Raw genomic sequence first — 22,750 nt, 5'->3', positions numbered from 1 at the left:
TTTCCCTTGAATTTTGTCACAAAAGCTCTTTTTGTGCTTCCTGAACAAATGCTTCTTCTTGCATCTGTCTTCTCTCCTATAGAAGTAACGCAGACAATTTGTTGAAGTCAAGGATTTGTGTTTCAGCAATTAGATACAAGGATCCGCAAATCCTTGATATGAGTGTGGTAAACCACGTAGTACTATGTTGACCATGTCTTATTGTCTATTTTCTTTTTGATAGCAGCTAACTGGTCACACAAATTCTTGAGTCGGATGAGGTAGTCTGCAATTGAGATGAATACAATTGATTCTTTAGGAATAGGGATCTACTTGCCTCTATGGTCTTGTACTTGTCACATAACTTCGACTACAAGTTTGTAGGAGATTCTTCGTTGTGAACTTCAGTTATCAATTCATCTCCAACAAACAACTTCAATATCAACAAATTATGAGAATTTTATGACTCCAAACATTGTAGTTGGTGCGAGTAAATTTTTGTGACTCGGGTAGTAGCAGAGTTTGAATGGTTGTTGCCATTGTGAGTTTCACAATTCCAACAATTGCAATTAATGGAGTTTTCCTACATATACCATATTATATTTGTAATACAATCGAATGTTACTGTTTTTATTCGTGGCGGAAACAAGATGATTGAATAAACAGAGTGAAGTCTTCATGATCGACGTAGGAATACACAATGATATTTGGCCTTCTTTTCTTTAGACGATGAAGTGGTGGAGCTTCCGTTCCCTCTCACAACACAAAAACATACACAAAACCCAATTGTGTGAAAGATTGAACCTCTTGCAAGAAAACAATTCATCAAGAAAGGTGTTGAGAGAAGAGGAAAGTCAGCAAGAATGTTGGCTGTTACTTTTTGTTCTGCTCCTTTTGATTGTGCCACTACCAGACCACTGTCCACATTCCAAGTGTAGCCTAGCTTGTTTCTTAGTCTCGAAAGCTTGTCTATGAATTCCACCATTGTATATGAATATGGATCCACTGTGTGTAGCACTGCATCCTGCTTGGATTCGACTGCAAGAAGACCCACTAGAAGCTAATGCATTGCAATATAGACACACATACTTTACTTTTTCATAACAAAATCGGGTTTGGTGCATAGTGTTATATATGTTAGAACTGAACCCAATAACATACACAAAACCCAATTGTGTGAAAGATTGAACCTTTTGCAAGAAAATAATTCATCAAGAAAGGCGTTGAGAGAAGAGGAAAGTCAAGCAAGAATGTTGGCCGTTACTTTTTGTTTTGCTTCTTGTGATAGTGCTACCACCAGACCACCATCCACATTCCAAGTGTGGCTAGCTTGTTTCTTAGTCTCGAAAGCTTGTCTATGAATTCCACCATTGTATATGAATATGGCTCCATCGCATGTAGCACTGCATCCTGCCCGGATTCAACTGCAATAAGACCTGCTAGAAGCTAATGCATTGCAATATAAACACCCATACATTACTTTTTGTTAACAAAATCGGGTTTGGTGCGTAGTGTTATATATGTTAGAACTCAACCCAAAAACATACACAAAACCCAAATGTGTTAAAGATTGAACCTCTTGCAAGAAAACAATTCATCAAGAAAGGCGTTGAGAGATGAGGAAAGTCAAGCAAGAATGTTGCCCGTTACTTTTTGTTTTGCTCCTTGTGATTGTGCCATCACCAAACCACCGTCCACATTCCAAGTGTGGCCTAGCTTGTTTCTTAGTCTTGAAAGCTTGTCTGTGAATTCCACCATTGTAATGAATATGGCTCCATTGCATGTAGCACTGCATCTTGCCCGTATTCAACTACAAGAAGATCCGCCAGAAGCTAATGCATTGCAATATAGAGACACATACATTACTCTTTCTTAACAAAATCAGGTTTGGTGCATAGTGTTATATATGTTAGAACTCTACTCACCCGCTTTGTAGTTGTAGATGCGAGGTTGGAATTGGTGCCAACGTAGCCAGTGAGTCCAACATAAGGGATCAAATAATTGGCAAGCAAATAATTTAGAGAGCTCTCATATGTATCAAATGGAGGATTCAACTTGGTCCGAAATGTAGCATTGATGGCGTTGGCAAATACTTGAGCACTCATATCCAGTTGAGGTCGAGGAAAACCTCAATATAGTTGCCTTGATGGCCCTTGGATGACCAACTTCTTGGTAAGCAAATTCAAAGATTATATTGCAGGTGACAACGTTGAGATTAGCTTTCGTGCCTCCCAAGGGTGGAGGTCCACCGTTTGACAGTTTTGGCACAACTTTATTTAATCCATTATCAAGTGACCCAAAAAAAGGAGGAAACTAGGTGGCATGGGCAAAGTCAAGCACATATATTTTTTGTGTAGGAATGTTGCATGCCAGGTGGAGAAAAGATAGATAATATCCAAGGGGACTCACTGGAAAAGCTCACCATTCTTCTGTCGACAGCCTTGGCAAAAATAATTTCAATCTCAACTACAAAAGATAAAATCAATCCCACGATATTCTTCCTGCTCTAATACCATATTAAGTTTGAGAACACAAAAAATATATGTTATTATTCAATCAAATGACTTACATATTTATAGGATTCTCAAATTGTATTTTAGAGGAAACAAACCCTCTACATATATGAGTTGTTTTTAACAACTCAAAAAACATATATACCATATTAAGTTTGAGAACACACAAAAAATATATGTTATTATTCAATCAAATACTTACATATTTATAGGATTCTCAAATCCTATTTTAGAGGAAACAAATCCTCTAAATATATGAGTTGAGTTGTTTTTAACAACTCAACAAACATATATACGTACAACTAACATATTATAATAGTCCACATGATACTAACAGACCTATAACAAACTATGTGAACTTTAACAAATATACCAACATGGTCCAACTTGTTTGCTCTTCTTGAGAATTGATGCATAGCATGTGAATCCAAATATTTTGAGATATCACACTAATAGAGGGTGACCACAGCAAACTTCATACGGAGTCTTCATTTGAAAAGCTTTTGAAGGTGACTCATTGCAAAGATATATTATTGTTTTTGCTGTTTCACCCTAGAGATGCAGTTTTACTCGTTTGAAATGCAAAGTTGCCAAGACCATATTCATCACAGATTTGTTCATCCTTTCATTTACTCCATTTATTTTGTAGTGTGAGGGACTGTGAGATGATTTTTGATCCCATTTTTTCCAAGGTAATCTTTTAACACTTTTGATGTGAATTCACCACCATTATCAGTCCTCAATGTGCCAATATAAGATTGAGTATCATTTTCAACCATTATGCAAAACTTCTTAAAAGTTTCAAAGGCTTCATATTTTTGCTTCAAGAAGTAGATATAGATATGTAATTTCCCCTAATTGGAAATACCCTAAATTTGCCCTAATTCTCAATTTTCAAATAAATAAGTGGGTTTAGATAATACCATTCACTTGATAGAAACCCTGCAAACAGATTATAGATCATTAACAACAACTCCAATAAGCTGATTATAATAATTAAACATTAATAAATCCATGGCAGAATTATCAATTCAACCATAAAGCATTAAAACATATTTGGAGGGCTCAACCATAAGAGAGCATGGGAGAGAGTGACTTCGATGGGGTTCCTCAGATCCTCTATCCTGGGCCCAAGAGTGGATATGCCATCCCTCTTGGCCTCATGTGGTCCATGTCATCCATATGAGGTGGTCTACCCAGTGAGGTGTCCACTTTCCTTTCCCCCTCATCTTGCCATCCTTTTCCTTCTCTCTATGATTGGTCTCCTTGTATTGATGCACCACGATAGGGGAAAGACATTCCAACAGGGTGCCTCGGAAGCCATCTCCTCTAGGCCCAAGGGCAATACCCTCTCTACCCCCTTGGCCTCATGGAACTCATCTAGTCCCCTCCTAGAGGTGGTGTACCTAGAGGAGTGTCCCATCACCATACCCCTCTAGCAGGCCTACTTTCCTTCTGTCATGGTTGGAAGGCCTTAGAAAATATGAAAGATTCCAGTATCATACATCTACTTAACATAAAATAAATAAGTTACAGAATTTCACAAATCAGATGCAGTTAATGGCTACTGTGATATAATTATGTTGGTAAACTGATTTGTCACTGTGGATTCTCCTTTAAAATTGACCCTGTTCGCCTGAAGAGAAGTGACAACTGTTCCAACAGTTGGAGAGATTGTGTTGAGGCCACAATCTTCCTTTGCGTTTGAGAGGGGCAGCTCCCTCGTATGATGGGGGTATTTGAGATTTGTGTACTTTTAACCTGAAAGTACATATAGGAGAAAATATAGAACTAAGAAATATAAAAAACAGAAACCCCAACAATAGACATATGAATACCGATTGAGATTTCACAACAGATAACAATTACAAAAGGGGATTTAAACACAATATAAGTTTTGACATGTAAAGACAAAAGAAGGATAACAAGTCTCAACCTATGAGGAAATAGGTTATCTTATCACATTCAAACCAAGATACCGAGGCATGATTGTGTTTCATCATATACATATATCATTTGAACTGTAGAGCAATAGATTGCACAAATACATAAAGGAATTATCAATTTAACATACGAGAAATTGATAACAATAATTGAGAAGTACATTCAAGACACATGAATTAAATGAATTCTTGATTATTCTTTTGAAAGTATACAAATTCAAAAGCTTTTAGTACAAAAAGTAAAATCCAAAAGTTCTCCAGCATCTCCCCTTCCGTCCCATTACAATGCAAAAGCCTTCTATTTATAAGCTTTAGAGAATAACTAACTTGATAACCAACTCATAACTACTTTGAAGTTTGAACAACCACCTAATTTAACCACCTTGTGTAACTATTTAGAAAAACTTCCTAAAAAGCCACTTAAGACAACTAACTTTTGATAACCATTTAGGATAACTACTTGGCTAACTACTTAAAATAACTACCCTTGTAGAAATGAGTTAGGATATCTATTTCTTAGGGACAAGTTAGGATAACTAATTTTTACAAGAATTGAGTCCAAATTCTAACCTATAGTTACAGGAGTAACATAGCCACTTCTTCAAAAGAACATCTTGAAACTTTCAAGTTAGGATTGGAGTGAGGTGCTTATCCATCTTCATGTGCATCTTTGGTCTTTGTAATGATCTCATCATGAATTCTTTGTTGGCACTGCGGAGAGAATATCCACCCCTTTGGAACCAATGCATTGATGAACTTTAATCATTTGGTATCGAGATTTGAAATCAAAATCTTCTCTCCCATTGTGTTCTTCCAAATGACTCTTCAGTCCACCTTTTTTCTAGAACATGAGTCAATGATTCCGCATCTTGCAGACCTGTCTATGCCTTTATTCTGAAATTGCAATGTCGACATAGGTATAGAGGATGTGAGGAAAGGATGTGGAATTCAGATATACACCAGCCAATTGCATTTTCTTCAAACTTTCGAATGTTCATACCTTGCAATCATCGCATTTTGTGTTCATATTGCAGTCAATTTCGATCATTGAGATGATATCTCTCCGGGGTATTGGTTCGTCCATTTCTTGTAGATGCCACGACTTGCACTCATAGCACGTCATGAGACAACATTTCTTCGATACATCATGTCGAACAGTTCACATGCCTCTGTTATGCTTTCACATTTGTCATGCATGTCGACCAACACATTTCCAACTTTAATATCTGACAGGAGATCCTCCTCCCATCGATAAGGTTGGGTGGATGTTTACAACCTACTCCAAAGCTCCCATATTCGGTGCAGACACAAAAGAATGGTGGTAAAAGTCGCAGAGCCTGGCACTATTCGTGCAATTCCATTTGCTTGAAAATGAATACCTTTACACCTGCCAAGTGCATTTTCTTGAAAGTGAATAATGTCTTCACAACGAATCTATTTCCTGCAAATCTTGCAATCATTGCATCATGAGACGACATCTTCTTAAGGCATTCTTCTCGAACAACTTGGGTGTGAATATATGATTCTACATTTTTGCATGTATATTGACAAAAACACCGCAGCAATTGCATTTGTTAGAAGGTTTCTGAAAACCATCTTAACTCGTCCATTGCCGGCAAACCCTCGTACTCCAAAAGGCGACATTTATTTAAAACAGTTTGGTAGACTTTTCACGTGCACTATCTATGATTCCATTGTTGCGCAAGATGGGAGGTTGCAGAACCGTTACACCTGCCAAGTGCATTTTTCTTGAAGAAAGCTTTTTCAAAGCCTTTTCGACTAATCCATGTGAAATCTGCAATCAAGCATTCCATGAGATGACATCTCTTTTGAAGAAATCCACGCAAAGATGCATAACTCTACTATACCCTTGCTGATTGTGTTTGTTTAAAAGTCTATTTCTTTCAACAAACTAATTTTGTGGTTCTGTCAAGTTAGTTATAATAACTAACTTTCCAATCGGCTTTTTGGAGAACTTTGCAAACAAGCCAAAAGCACCTTCACTTCCCTCTTTGCATTTCATGAATCACTTGCTATCCTCCTCATCGATGATTTGCACGAGTGCCGCAACTTGACGATGAGTTGATGGGTATCTATAATAAGTTGATCGGTCTCTTTGCTTGATTTCACAATTTACCAAAATAATTGTTTGAAGTTGGTAGTCCACTTGCTATCGGTTTTAGATAAACTTAGCCAACTTCTCTAAATTCCTGATGAATAAAAAAAATGGCTATATTGGTTAGTTTGGAAACTTAATAACTCACCCATAAATCATTTAATGGTAACCTTGAAGACTAAGGTATTTATTTTCATAACCATTCGTGCTCATTCGCCACCAACTTGTGTTGGTGTAAGAAGTTTTTAACTTAATCTTTTCAACTCAGCTACATCCTTGTCGATCTCTTTGTGAACTGACCCAACTTACCAAAATGCCAAGAAATTGAATATATTGGTCTCTTTAACAACTTTGCCAATTTGCCGATATAGAAATTATGATAGTTAGCTCTGCCATTTGGTGATTGAACTTGTGCACTTATACAAACTTATGGACAGGTAACGACCATCAACTTTGACTCAATGAAGTCTTTTTTTGAATGAAACCATTATGACAACCAGTCTTGAATGTTCTTTAGAAACATAGATATTTGACTAGCCAAGTGATAAGTTTAATTCAGAGTTCAAATTTTTGACTAGTTTAGATAGAGGGCTAACAAATTATAACAGCAATGTATTGTTCAATCATTAGTGTGTAGGAGTATATTCATAATGCAGCATTTATTCTATTATGTACAAAGGAACTCATACCAAACAGTATTAATCAATTGATCTGCTTAATATTCAATGCCTTACCAAGTATCAAGTGCTTGGTTCAATGGATGATCATTCCCCAATCATTCCCCTTCTGCTTTGACGTGGAGGGTCTCTATATACTCTATGCTTGTTGCTGTAGGATCACAACCCCTCACTGTGGGATTCATTGTCAAGGAGGGACATCTCCCTTGAATTGCTACCTCTTCCATATTGTGAGAATTAACTTAACTAATCCAAGAATAACCAATATCTATTATAACAGATCTTGTTTGATTATGTTTGGCGGATGCGAGAATTAATAAAGGTTGGTTGCCTCAAACCCAATCTAGTCATATTCAGCAAATATGATGTACTGTTAATGGTTGCACAATCTGATCAGTCCGGCCGTGTGTGATAGGCAATAGGGAATGTTAGTGAAATCGTGAAGTCTGACTTTGTAAGACGATTTCACCTCCAGGTTTCATTCGTGGACGAGGCATCAGATCAGGGGCATGACAAGGTCATTTTGCTATAATTATAAATGAACATGAAATAGTTAATACCACCAACACAAGGAATTGGTAATGGGCAATACGTATCAGAAAGGATTAATTGCAACTTTCATTTAGTTCTCCAGATTGACTTTGCGAATTGCTCTCTTTGTTGTTTTTCAAATATGCATCCTTCACGCTATTCAGTTGTTTTGGGTAAAGTGAGCAGGCGTAGAACTCCATTCTTTTTCATTGTTCAAATGTTGTCATAATTCACATGCCTAAGTCTTGCATGCCACAAAAGTTCATTGAAATAGTGCTTTTGTTGAGATGGTTAAGATTCCTTGAAATTGAAGAAACACCTTTCAGTTTTAACAATTACCTTCCTCATACTTTGTCAAGATGACTTTATTATCAGATGTCCTTCTGATTATTACCTCTTCATCATCCAACAAATTGGAGTGGCATTGTTACTGAATGAGTACAGAAGACAACAAATTTCATTGTAATTGAGGAAGGTACAATATATTGTGGAGAATAGAATCTTGAAGTCCTGGCAGCTTGTGTTGAATTGTTCCTTTTCCTATTGGTTGTAGACTTGTTAATTTTGCCAAATATAGTAGACCACAACTTTATTCGTGGAACTTCTCAAAGAAGTCCCTTGATAAAGTTGTGTTTTGTGGCTCCAATTTTTAAGAGACTAAGACCCAAGTAGCATTCCAGACTGAATTCATTGAGGCACAATTAGCATTATCTAATGTGGAGAGCACATGATCATGCTCACAATGATCGCATGCAAATTGAGCTGAATCTGAATGTTTATTCTTCCCCTTAATTACTTCAGTTTGTTTTTGATAAGCTTCAATTTTATCCCATGATGTTTTGTATTCACAAGACTCAGGACTCCCTTTTGCAAAACATGTGTTGTCTATCATTTTGCTTCTCATGGTATTGACCATTATTTTTGCCAATTTTTCCTCCCCTCCTATTACATCCTTGGTCTCTTCCTCTGTCTTTATCACTCCTATCACCCATAGAAGAATTTTTGTCTGAAGATTTTTCTTTTTGATGAGCAAGGCAACTATTTTCTTTGGTGCTCTCATTCTTTCTTCAAAAGGTCTTTTTTTCTTTGGGTCATTTTTTCAACCAATTGTTCAAAGGTGAGGGAAATTGATTGCTTGCTTGCTTGTAAGGACTCTAAGTAGATTGAATATGTGGGAAAAGTTGCTTTTATGAAGGTAGTCTTATACGTAGTTTAACTATTCAGTGAGTCATCGAGTACTCACTAGCTTTTTGTTGCACTGAGTTTTTTCAAGTTTTTCTTGCCAAGTTTTTCAGTTGAGTCCTAGGTGAGTATTCGTGAGTTTAGTAGCGAGTACTTTTTGAGTTTGTGTTAGAAACTCATGTTACATAGGATGATATGTGGACATGGGAAAACATAGTAAAAATATGAAATATATGCTGGAAAAACACGAATTTGTGGCTTTATAAGCCCCATTTGGCCCCATTGAAGAAGTACAATAGTGTTTCAACATTGTTGAGCAAATTGGAAGAATTTTATAGAGGATTCAAAGGGTGATTTTGTGAAATTTGGATTTGTAGGTTAATTTTTTTTTCTCCTTTTCATCCAAGCATTAAAATTCTATTATGTTAAATTTACAAGTTTAGTTGCATTGAATTCAACTTATGTAAATATTTTTTGCTAATAGATGAGAGTTTATTTGATAATTGTTTTTTCTTTTTTTGTTTCTAAATATGGGGTTTATGTTTGAGGGTAAAAACATGTTATTTTTGTCAAAATTGTTAAAATAGATAGCATCAGTCGGATAAACCAAATGTCTAATTGGCCTTACGGCCTTAGACATTTGTCTTGTATTTATCCGTATATCTATCCTTATTATTCTGATTACATATAGATATATATTTAGGTAACTATTTAATTATTAATCGGTTAATATCATGATTAATATTATAATCAATATTAATTATATAATTTCATTTTTGACACATTTCCGATTATTAGTAAATAGTCATATTTCACTATCGGTTTGGTTGACTGATAATGTGTTTATTAGAACCCGACAAGATTATCGTGGATTAAGCATTTGTTGATGGCTGTCGGCATGACTCCACATAGGAGTCACGACTCCTTGAGGAATCATGTCGGTTCCACAAGGAGTCGTGACTCCTTTGTGGATTGACCTTTGTGTATAAATAACATATCGTTGATAGATGCAGAAGTTTGACGAATATACATTGCAGATCGACTTTCCATCACAGTCCATATAGAGACAGCCATGCAGATTGACTTGTATGTGAATTACGTACAGCCGTAGAGGTAATATTACTTGTATGAGAATTACGGTTAACACTGTAATCTGCAACAACTCAGATTAAAGGCAAAGTTGAAATAATAAATAAGTGCAATCAATATATAACACAGCGAACACTTATCATATATACAATCAACCCTTACTGCAAGCAAATTACTTTGGGTGCTGTCGACGTTGAACAGTCAATAATAATATATACTGAGCATTACAATAAGGTTATGAAACTGCTGCAGCAGATCGTTTATTGTTGTTGATTAATATACATCATTTGAACTGAGGATAGTTCGAATTAGTTTATAGTCTGCATATTGAATCATAAAGGAATTTGTAGTATAACTATCAAATAAGTGACAATAAAATTTAAAATATACCATATGTAAATCTGGTCAAACTTAACATGGTATCAGAGCCAGCATAAGTATAAGATCAGATCAGATTTATTTAGGCAAGACTACTCTTCATATACCCTCAATTTCCTCACTCTCTTCTATAAGTCACAATGGTGAATGGTGTTAGATTCGAGGATCGCCTTGAAGGAGCTTCCAACCTTGTATCTTGGAAGTTTAGGATTATGATTGCCTTAAGAGACAACGAATTAGATGAATTCGTAAAGAAAGTTGTACCTGAACCAGATGACGAAGGTGAGAAGCAAAGTTCCCAGACTCGGACTCGGCTCGGACTCGGCAAGGTCGACTCGACTCGTGACTCGGCTATGACTCGGCAACGACTCGGCAATGACTCGGCAAAATAAAAAAACCTTGAAATTAAGAGATTTTTAACAATTTAAAACTTGTTTCATGCACCCATTATTGAATAAAGCTCAATTATAATGTGTGCTAGGCTGCTAGCTTGTAATGCCATGAAAGGCATGTTGGTAGAGTATCTACTTGTTTGGGGCTTCTGTTTAGTATTTTCTTTGGCCAAATTGAAATTTTGGGAGCACCAACATGAGACATCAAGAACATCTTCACTTGGAAATTGTAAGGATTGCATGTGTATGGTAGCATTAAATAGTGTGCTTGTTGAACTTAGGTTTTACCTTGGGACTATAGTTGACCTTGGTCTTTCTTGGACCTCTTAGTTTTTAGGCTATATATATGTTGGATGGAAGGGGGAATTGTGAGGCCAGAAGGGTTTGAAAATATGCTCCTCAGAGACATGTCCCTTGCCAAAAATAACCTTGTGCCCCATGGGGGGATGTTTTGGGATGTGGGGACAGGTAGGAAATGTCCCCAACTCACCCCCTTTTTTCAAAATTTTAAGAAACATCCTTGTTGTGAGGTACTCACACATCGCCCCATTGCAAATGAAGACCCCCACTTTTTGCTTTCCAGGGTTAGCTCTTTTAGTTTTGTTGTTGGTTGTTTTAGTGTCTTAGCCTTTGCATTGAAAGGATTGAGTTTCTCAAAGGTCATCAAATCGGGTGGATCTCCTCAAGGTGGAGTGAAGGAGGTTAGGTCAGTTGAGTGATTAGGTGTTATTTAGATCATTCCTAGGGTTTTTGTGTACTATTTGGTCACGCTTCAAGTTGCTAAATCAAACCTTGGTTGAATGTATAGTGTCCTCCTAGGTCGCGTCCCTTACATCAAGGTCAGAGTGAACTTGCCTTAAAAGTCTGGAATGTCATCCTGATCCTGAAATGGTCTGAAATTTGACTAAGTCTGGAAATTTGAAGGATCCTCCAAAAACTAGATTTTGCATTGTAACTCATGGAGGTCCGAAACCACTCTCAAACATCCTGACAATATATATGGAATATAACTTAAAGTATAGGTGACATTTCCTTATGTCTTTTCTCTTTCCTTATGTCTTTTCTCTTTCTTATACTTAAATGTTATATTCCATATATGAATCCTGGCGGAGAGACTAACTCATCAAACAAGTCAAAACATTGACCTGTCGTGGCCGAGTCTTGGAGCTTGGACTCGGCGAGTTTTGCCATAACTCGCCGAGTCCGAGTCCCGAGTCAGCAAAACTCGCCGAGCTTGGCTCGACTCGCCAACTCGGCGAACTCGCCTGACTCGCGGCGAGTTTGGGAACTCTGGTGAGAAGCCTCAATGGATGAAAAAGAATAATAAAGCCATGAAAATGTCAGTGGATGCAGTAAAAGACCACATTATACCAATTATCTCAAAATTGGAAATAGCCTATGATATGTTCAAATCATAGAAAGTATGTACGAGATAAATAACACTAGTAGAGCTCTCGCATTAAAGCAACAACTCCACCATATTAAAATGATCAAGGGCGAAACGCTCACCGCATACTTCATGAGGATAACCGAACTAAGAGATCAACTCTCCACCATTGGTCACACAATTGAAAGTAAAGAGTTAACCATGTTAGCCCTCATTGGTCTCCCTTCTTCTTGGGAATCATTCATTCAAGGGATAAGTGCACGATCTAAACTTCCTAAGTTTGATCGTCTAAAAACAGATTGCATTCAAGAAGAGTCTAGATTGGCGATAAGAGGCATTGGCCAAAGCTCCATAAATGAAGATATTCATGTTCTTGCCTCGCATTCTTCAAAGATGAAAGGTAAGAAAGGATATTTCAAAAGAAAGAAAGATGCGGAATACAATGGTGCTCCTACTTTCAAAAGAAGGAAGGAAATTTCAGAAATCCAATGTTTTAGATGTGACAAATATGGGCACTATGCAATGCAATGTCCAACTAGGACTATGCCTCAAGCTTCCATTGTGGATGTTAGTGAGACTCTTCCACAAAAGGATGCAGATGGATTCATATTCTGATTTGAAAGAGATAAGTTTTATGGTTGAATAATGTTCATGAATTTCATATGCAGTTATTAATTCATGCAATTACATTATGCATGTTATTTGTGAAGCAACATTGTGAGCTGATGTTCGCTTACGACAAGCTGCATTTGGATATCTTGTTTTTTAAAATTTTTTCAATTACTATGAGAAACTTGTCCCTTACATACAGGACATCTTTAGAATCACAGCCTGTTGCTTTTCAGGTTATAGAGTTTTGAAGTTCTATTTGTCATGAAGAGATTGAAATTCAAGAAGAATATGTAGAGGACTTTAGTGGAAATTCTGAGATTTTGCATTTCCAAAACAAATATTTACCTGCAGAAGTGCAATTCACTTGTGAAAGCCATAGAGGCATTTGTGCAGGTGATGATAGCATCTATGGTTACAAAGAAAAGTTGAGACAAGAGGGCTCTCCAAATGAGAGGGAGCATACTGCTAGGGGTTTTTGTTCTGAATATCAGGATGGTCATATTCATGTCTAGGGCTCGATCTTATGACATTAGTTCTGTAGTGATTTTGGATCATACACTTTGAGACATATGAGCTAGAAAATGAGAGTCTCTTGAAGCAAGATATCTTCCATGATTGGGTCCATGTGAGCAGGAGATGCTTCTGTGACAGAGGGAGCAACTGATAAGATATGCTTCGATTGATATTCGAGGATTTTGATCATATTGATTCAGAGGGAGTGGACCATGTCAAGATGGTTTCTCTAGTGATTAATCAGAGAATTATGCTTCATGAGATGGAGTCCCATGTATATAGGTTGGAAGGCCTTTATGCTAATTCATGAAAGGTCAAGGCATGTGGAGATCAAATGGAAAGGTATGTTATCCAGTTAAGACACATTAGTACGAATGAACTGACGATAGACATTCTCACCAAGCCTCTCTCCAGAATAAAGTTTGTGTACTTTCGAGGTAAGCTTGGTATGGTAGAAAATGTAGCCCTAGCTGAGATTGAGTCTCAGCAACATTGATTTGTTTTAATAGTACTAATGTATTCTATAAGATGTTTAATGTGTAAACTCTTATTAAATCTTATTAATCTAATATGGTTCATGATTAGTGTCATGTGTGTGACTCCATGACTTCTTTGGTTCAGTGCTTGATGAACCCCTGTGAACATTATTGTGAGGTGACGATCTCTCAATGATGAACACTTGTACATCTGATCATTATTGTAAGATGACGATCTTACGATATTGATTGATCATACCATTATGATGGATATCATGAGACGTGATATCTATGGATATGTCATAATGGTTTATATCTCTACAAGTAATATCTATGGATATGCCATCATGGTGGATATCATGAGACGTGATATCCATGGATAAGCCATAATGGTGGATATTACATAAAGAGATATTCATGGTGGATATTATGTGACGTGATATCCGTGGACATGCCATGAAGTAATATTCTTGAATATGCCATAATGGTGGATATCATGAGACGTGATATCCGTGGACAAGCCATAATGGTGGGTATTGTATTAAGAGGTTCATGGTGGATATTATGTGACGTAATATCCGTGGACATGCCATTAATCAATATCCTTAAATTTGCCATTAAGGTGGATATCATGAGACATGATATCCGTGGATATAATGGTGGGTATTGTTTATGAGATCATGGTGGATATCATGAGACGTGATATCCGTGGATATACCATATCTCCTAATATCACAGTGAGGTGATATCTCTCTCTTTTATAGATGAATCTATTGTGATCACAATAAGGGTTGTAGGATAGAAGATTATCCTCCCTTGCTAAGAGGGAGTGTTAAAATAGATAGCATCAGTCGGATAAACCAAATGTCTAATTGGCCTTACGGCCTTAGACATTTGTCTTGTATTTATCTGTATATCTATCCTTATTATTCTGATCACATATAGGTATATATATTTATGTAACTATTTAATTATTAATCGGTTAATATCATGATTAATACTATAATCAATATTAATTATATAATTTCATTTTTGACACATTTCCGATTATTAGTAAATAGTCATATTTCACTATCGTGGGTTAAGCATTTGTTGATGGCTGTCGGCATGAATCCACATAGGAGTCACGACTCCTTGAGGAATCATGTCGGTTCCACAAGGAGTCGTGACTCCTTTGTGGATCAACCTTTGTGTATAAATAACATATCGTCGATAGATGCAGAAGTTTGACGAATATACATTGCAGATCGACTTTCATCACAGTCCATATAGAGACAGCCGTGCAGATTGACTTGTATGTGAATTACGTACAGCCGTAGAGGTAATATTACTTGTATGAGAATTACGGTTTACACTGTAATCTGCAACAACTCAGATTAAAGGCAAAGTTGAAATAATAAATAAGTGCAATCAATATATAACACAGCGAACACTTATCATATATACAATCAACCCTTACTGCAAGCAAATTACTTTGGGTGCTGTCGACGTTGAACAGTCAATAATAATATATGCAGAAATAATATACACTGAGCATTACAATAAGGTTATGAAACTGCTGCAGCAGATCGTTTATTGTTGTTGATTAATATACATCATTTGAACTGAGGATAGTTCGAAATAGTTTGAAGTCTGCATATTGAATCATTAAGGAATTTGTAGTATAACTATCAAATAAGTGACAATAAAATTTAAAATATACCATATGTAAATCTGGTCAAACTTAACAAAAATCATTAATTCAATTTCTATTCAGTTACTATAATATGGTATTTTTTTTGAATTTTCCAAATGCATTTACATGATTTAAATAAATCATGTTCAGCTTGCTGTATTTTTTTCAAACAGTATTTTTTTTTGTTTTTATTGATGTTGTAGTTTAGTATACAACATTCGACTTTTAATCAAGGTCAGACACAAGAAGTGGAAGCTATCATGCTAGAGATACAAGCCGTGACCCCACATGGAAATATGCCATAATGAGACTGGTTGCAGGGATTGTGATTTGTATTTTGTGCTCAAAGAAGCTTAAGCTTAACAGAGGCATCAATTGCCTCACATACCATATTGCAAGCATTCCTAATTGTGATGCCAAATTGTTTCCAAATGCCTCTAAAGAGGCAAAACAAGAGATGAAAACACTTATTGCACTGTTGGATGAGAAGAAATTGGGGAGGACAAGGGCACAAGTAGGCCATAGAAGCAACCCTTATTCTTGATTTGCCAACAAAAACTATAGTCGATATGATAAGCATTGTAGGCTCTAGTCACAATCCATGCAAACATGGCATATCCATCTCATCCAACTCGAGGAGAACCGAGTAACAAGGCTTTTTTTGTGCCTAGACATGGAAATATGCCATAATGAGACTGGTTGCAGGGATTGTGATTTGTATTTTGTGCTCAAAGAAGCTTAACAGAGGCATCAATTGCCTCACATACCATATTGCAAGCATTCCTAATTGTGATGCCAAATTGTTTCCAAATGCCTCTAAAGAGGCAAAACAAGAGATGAAAACACTTATTGCACTGTTGGATGAGAAGAAATTGGGGAGGACAAGGGCACAAGTAGGCCATAGAAGCAACCCTTATTCTTGATTTGCCAACAAGAACTATAGTCGATATGATAAGCATTGTAGGCTCTAGTCACAATCCATGCGAACATGGCATATCCATCTCATCCAACTCGAGGAGAACCGAGTAACAAGGCTTTTTTTGTGCCTAGAAATATACTTGGAGCACAATCTTCATTGCAAGGTATAGGGTGGAACAAGGAGGTGAACAAAGAAGTAGACAAGTCATGCAAAATCTTCTAGTATTACAACCTTCCCTTTAATGTGACAGAATATTTGGTGATATTATTGATAGTTGTGGGGAAATGGTCCAAGACACCCTTTCCAAAAAAGTTAAGTGGGAGGTTGCTTCAAGATCTAGTGTAGATGCAAAGACAATGGTGGAAGATCAAAAGAAGCAAGGGCAAAAGTTTGGATGCTTCATTCTTTTAGATGGGTTGATGGATGGAAGGAATCACATCCTCATCAATTTTTTAGTGGCGTCAAATGGTGAGCTGATTTTCTTGAAGTGAGTTGATGCCTCCAATAAAATAAAGAATGTAGAAATGTTGAGTTTAATGTTGGAGGAGATTGTTTTAGAGGTGGGCTTACAAAATGTTGTGCAAGTTGTCACTAACAATGCAATGACATATGTGGCAGTTAGAAGATTGCTTCAAGAAAGGCATACATCACTCTTTTGGATCCTTAACACAATCCATTGTCTTGGCCTTATTTTGGAGGAAATAGCCAAAATTGATTGGATGAGATTGGTTGTATAAGTTGCAAGGAACGTCACAAAATATATTTATGATCACCCTTGGGTTCTCAACTTGATGAGAGATCATATCAAGGGGAAAAAGCTTGTGCAACCAGATTTCATAAGGTTTGCAACTGACAAGCATTTCTAGTTCATTGACATTCTTGAAGTAGACGTTTGTGAGTCGAGCATGACTAGTCTTAAGGCTGATGGATAGAAGACTGCAAAGTTAATTTTTGATGATGCCTTTGCAAAGAAAGCTTTAGAGGTCATCAAAGTAACTTCAAACTTCAATTTAATTTTCAAATTAAATTATTTATTTTCAATTTTAAAAGCATTTATTTTAATTATAGCTTGTAAGTTTATAGCTTTAATTTGTTTGTACTTTGTAGCTGTTTGAGCCTTTGGTGGATGGGGAAAAAAACCCAATGGGATATATTTATGAGGCTATGGATAGGGCAAAAGAGGCCATCCAAAATTCTATAAGGGGGTACAAGTAGATTTGCATCCATTTGGAATGACCATTGATTGGTGGTGAATCAATTGACTCCACTAACCCATGCATGTAGCAAAGTGCCACTCAACGCTAAATTATGGAGGTTATGTTGGGCAAATAGACATGCATCGAGAGGATGACACCCGAGGTTGAGGGGAGAGATCTCATTATTTCAGAGATGTAGAATTATGCAAGCTAGGGAAAGGCTCTATTCTTTGCCACTAGCCATTTGAGGGAGATCCACTTAGACATGAGGTAACCAAAATTGAAGCCTTGTATCTTACGAGTTACAAATTACAATTATTAATGTAATAGTGCTTGCTTACAAACTTTTGAATAATTTATTTGTAGGTTCTTGGTGGGAAGATTGGGATGGAAATATCCCAAATCTCCAAAAGCTAGTCATTTGAATTTTGTCTTAACTTTGCAGTGTTTTTGGTTGTGAGCACAATTGGAGTTTTTTTATGACATTCACACTAAGAAGTGCAATAGGTTGACTCAGTAATGCCTCAATTATTTAGTTTGTCTAATACAACCTTTGGCATCACACAAGAAAGTTGTTGGGCAAATCATAGGAGCTTATTACTTTGGATGAGATTGATCCTTGTAGTGATTTTACTGTGTAGTATAAGGAACCCTCATTTACAAAAGACCAGATTGTTGATTTTGAGAGACAAAATATGGAGGATGTGGTTGCAATAGAAGTAGGAGAGATTGGATTGGATGAGATCAATGTGGTAGAAGAGTCATTGCCATCTAGAAGTAGGGTGGAGCCAGAGGTTTAGTTTTCTAGGCTAAGTGAAGAGCTACAATCAAGTGTGAGGACTATACCCTCTCCCCTATTTTTCACTAGAAGTGGAAGTGAATTTTGTAAAATCTTGTAATTTTTAACTTTGCCCAGATATTTAATTTATGATGATTTTAAAAGACATGCATCATAAATTTGTAATAGTTACCAGCTAGCTACTTTATTGGCATGCTGATGCAATTTTGTACTCTATTTGTATTCAAATTTAATAGAAAATACTTATCCAATTAATGCTCTCAGATTTCCACAATCCATTCTAATATTCACTTATTGCTTCTGGATTCGATTGTGTATGCAATTTTTATCATCAACGTTTCGAATCACACTCCGTGATTCATCATTAGGATGAACAAGAATTCCAAGGAGATGAAAAATAGTGAGTTGCAGACCTGATTCTTAATAAAAAGAGGAGGGAGGTAGGAAAAGGCACAAAGAACAAGGATAAATAATAAAAATAAATACTTCTCCATGCTTTATAGACTCATGATATATTTTGTAATTGAATTTGCATAAAATTTGTGTTTTTAAAGAAATTTAAGTATTTTTTAAGTTGCCAAGTCTGGTAGAGTTTTTTCCAAGTTAGAAGTTTTTGGTCTGTCTAGTCTGAGTTGAGTTTGATTATGTGAACTATGGTCATATATATGCATCTATTTTCTCATGGCAATGTCAAAATCATGTTTTATGGTTTGACTTATAGAAACTAGACTCAACCTGAAGTGAAATTTAAGAGCCTTTAGAAAATGTCAAAAGATCTCTTGCAAAATTGAAGTCCATTGAAATTCAAGGAACATGAATTATACGATTAGAAAACATACTTTGAGAATATATAGTGTGCCCATATTATTTTAGAAAATGAGGATATGACAACGAGTTCCCTAGTGACAATGGAGCTATCATGATTTCACGGTCCTTTTAATCACATTTATAATTGTTGTGAACATTTTATGATATATAACGAATGGTATTTTACAAGGTAGCAAGGAGATGCATCTCCGACCCCCTGGGCACATCTTAGGGACTGAGACGCATCTTTGGTATTGGAGACATGGTTGGAGTCGTCCCTGCTTGTAGGGGACATCCCGCCACAGTCTCTTGTTGACTCCTGCAGTCTCCCCACAAAAAAAAAGACAAAAACCTAATATATATTGCTTGAAAGCATTGCTTTGCTTAATCAACCTTCTAAATACAAATTTAGATATCAGTAAATGCTTTGGGTGGAATTGAATGTGAAGCAGTGAAGCAATTATCATTATCCTTTTCAGAAATAGGGATTTGCTCTTTTTCCAGATGCAGTTTGATTTCATTAAGAAGTGTACTGAGCTATGTACGATTCCTGAATTTGGTGTTTATGCACACTTTCTTGACCTGCATTGAAATATTTTCAGCTTACAATGACAGCCACATGCTTGCACTCTGCCTTTCTAGTGTGGCTAACCAGTAAGTATATAATGGAGACAGTGGTGATAACAATTCCGATACCTACAGTGGGATATTAAATGATTAAAGACAAGCCATAGGTAAGAAGAATTGCTTCAGTGTTGGACTATCACAAGGAGGTTAATGGTGATCAAATTGTGGTAATTATAACTAATGTTGCATTGAATTGGTCTTGTCATGTAGATTGCAGACTCAATTTGAATCTGTTGCCTCCATTGGATTTTTCTTTTGACATCAATTGGATTTTTCTTTTGACATCAGGCACTGTTTTAGCCTGTGACCTCTATTTACAAAGGACAAGAGTCCCACCCAACACTAATTTGCCTGTTTTAAAAAAATAAAGGGACGACTCAATTGATGAGTAGTTCTATAGAGTTACTTTATGTGTATAGATATGAGTTTTAATGTAAAAAAAAGGCGTTTCCAAGTACCCCATCTCGTATTTTTCAAAAACAGATGTACCAGTACTAGTACTAGTCTCCTGTACCAGTACTAGTACCACTCTCCTAGCAACCTTGCCTATTACAATTTTAGAAGATGCTCACTGGAGTTTGTTTTGCTAAGAGTGAAAGGAAAAACTGAGGGCGGCTGTGGCTTAGTTCATGCCATTTAGTTCATAGTTTGTTCTTTCTGTGTTATGAATTTTGGGGTGGTTCTCAAAAATTTCTAATATGAATTAAAGGGTACCTGTACTAACTGAACAGCAAACAAGTCGACCATGTATAAGTTATGACCTATATTAAGATGCCCACACTCACAACTTTGGCCTAAGAGATGTAAATAAGGCCTTGATTTCTGGTTGTTTGATAAGGGGGCTTATGTCAGGGAAGATGAGCAAGTTTATGCACTGCTTATGCACATTGTATAAGAACACTGTGAAGGGAAAAATATTTACTCAATGCCCTGTCTTTAAACCATGGTGTAGCTTTGTTTCTGGTTTTGTGTTGGTGATAAATCTTCTAGGTCAAAGAAATTTTGTTCGAGGGAAATTGTTAGGTGTACTATTGTATTTTTTTGCAGAAGTAAGTTGGCCATAACATTTTGTATGTTGAGGATGAAAAGCATACTGATGTGACTTTATTGGATATTATTTCAGATACTGCAAGAGAGGTGTGAAGAACCAAATGTTGATTCAGTAAGATTGATTATCGTTTTCTTTTCTTTTAACCATTTTGTCCTATTTCCAACAAAAGTAAAATGGGCAGATTATGCTCATAGCAAACAAAGTGCATTTTTTCACATTCTTGTCACTAAGTATTTACTTTAAGTGGTCTTATTATACTGCCTGGTGTATTGTTTCTCTTCTTTTTGTGAAGGGGAGTTTCAATTTGGTCAGAAAGTGTGTTGCAGGACAGATATATGATTCAAGTCCTATAGATTTCATTAGCGAATTGGGTGCTAACTTTGTAGTCCACCCTACCGTCCTCAAGTTAAATCATCCACCGAGAGTGCTGAGATGGGGAGCTCAGGCTACAGCTTGGGCCTTGGATGCTCTCTTTCTTAGTAGGTTTGAAGCACAACGTGCTGAACACTGGCAGATTTTGTATTCATCAGTGGTAAATGAACCCATCCTAACTGTCGTGAAATACTTTGCTGAGTGAATTTCCATCTAGTCAGGAAACTTGTATTTTTCTAACCTAGCTCAATTACCATGCATAGAACATGGGTCCAGTCCTCTTATTGTGCTCTGAAGATGACGATCTTGCTCCGTTTGAGACAATCTGCAATTTCGCTTCTCATATGCGTGAACTTGGTGGCCAAGTAAAGATGGTTGCATGGAAAAGTTCCCCTCATGTTGGTAAGCAGCACAACGTTTTACATTTTCAATGTTTAAGCTAATAAAATAATCTTTCACGTTCAGATCTTGGATTGTTAGATTGGTCTAGTATCAAAATCTTCTTTTTATTCTATTTTATGGAAAACCTGATTTGAAATTATTTGATAATTATTACTAGGTTTTATCCTAAAACAAGAACTGTTCAATGTCTTCACAATGAATGTAAATTTTGTATACACAATGGCAGGCCATTACAGAGATCATCCTGAGGAGTACAGGGATGCTGTTGTGATGCATCTCAGCTCAGCAACTTCTCATTTCTCTGCTAGAATGGGAAAATTATTGCAGCAGGGAACTACAGGTGGACAATCATACTGCAATTCTAAGGTTGTTTGTGATGCAGATGAGGTTACAGCTGACTCTCTTGTGACCAGGCAAATGAATCTTTCGACCTTAACAAGTTGTCCACAAGTTCAAATTCGTAAACATATTGGATCTTATGCAGATGGGCAGAAGGAAGAATTAATAGATATTGTGAATTTTTCTAGTTCGAATGCCGAGGATATGCCAGGAAAGCTTCCATTTGATATAGATATGCCAAAATATATTGAAGATTGGGAGATAAAATCTTCTAGTTCGTCACTACGTATGTTTAATCGATCTATCAACGCTCGTGCCAAATCAGGCTCGATTAATCCTACTAGATTTATACGTCGTTGTAGATTGTGAATGGTAAATTTCATATGAAATGTATATAGAAAGTCAGCTTAGTAATTTATTAATAAGAAGTCTCCAATGTTGGGACATTTGAAGATTCCACCCCATTTATTGGTAAAAATCCTGATTGTGAATATAAAGAGGCTATGTAAAGACTGAAATTTGGCTTGTACCATGTGTGTAAAATAAGCATGCGATGGGTTGTTTCCCTTTCGAAAAGGTTTCCCTTTTCCTAGAATGCTATTGTATATTCACTAACCTGGACGACCAATCTATGCAGTGTAATCTTGTTCCTTTCTTTATCCTGGCTAAGGTATATGACCTTTGAATAACTGCTCTCTATGCTATTGCCATTTTTCGTAAATGACTTGGTATCAAATAGAACTTAACTATTGTTTTAGCATGCTTATGGCTTGGA

The 22,750-nt window shown here is 36.4% G+C and overlaps 1 protein-coding gene across 1 annotated transcript in view; it reads left to right on the top strand.

Moving 5' to 3' along the window:
• LOC131055930 (uncharacterized) overlaps positions 1 to 22,504 on the top strand; it is a 58,893-nt gene extending 36,389 nt beyond the window's left edge. Inside the window, exons 4-7 of the mRNA XM_057990254.2 lie at positions 20,935 to 20,973; positions 21,155 to 21,394; positions 21,498 to 21,636; positions 21,863 to 22,504. Coding sequence (XP_057846237.1) covers positions 20,935 to 20,973; positions 21,155 to 21,394; positions 21,498 to 21,636; positions 21,863 to 22,344 — 900 coding nt within the window. The 3' untranslated portion in view covers positions 22,345 to 22,504. The remainder of the gene's footprint in view (positions 1 to 20,934; positions 20,974 to 21,154; positions 21,395 to 21,497; positions 21,637 to 21,862) is intronic.
• Positions 22,505 to 22,750: the final 246 nt, after the last annotated feature.

The sequence above is a fragment of the Cryptomeria japonica genome, chromosome 8 (genome assembly GCF_030272615.1).
Source record: "Cryptomeria japonica chromosome 8, Sugi_1.0, whole genome shotgun sequence".
NCBI lineage: Eukaryota > Viridiplantae > Streptophyta > Pinopsida > Cupressales > Cupressaceae > Cryptomeria > Cryptomeria japonica.
This window is presented reverse-complemented; position numbering and strand designations above follow the sequence as displayed.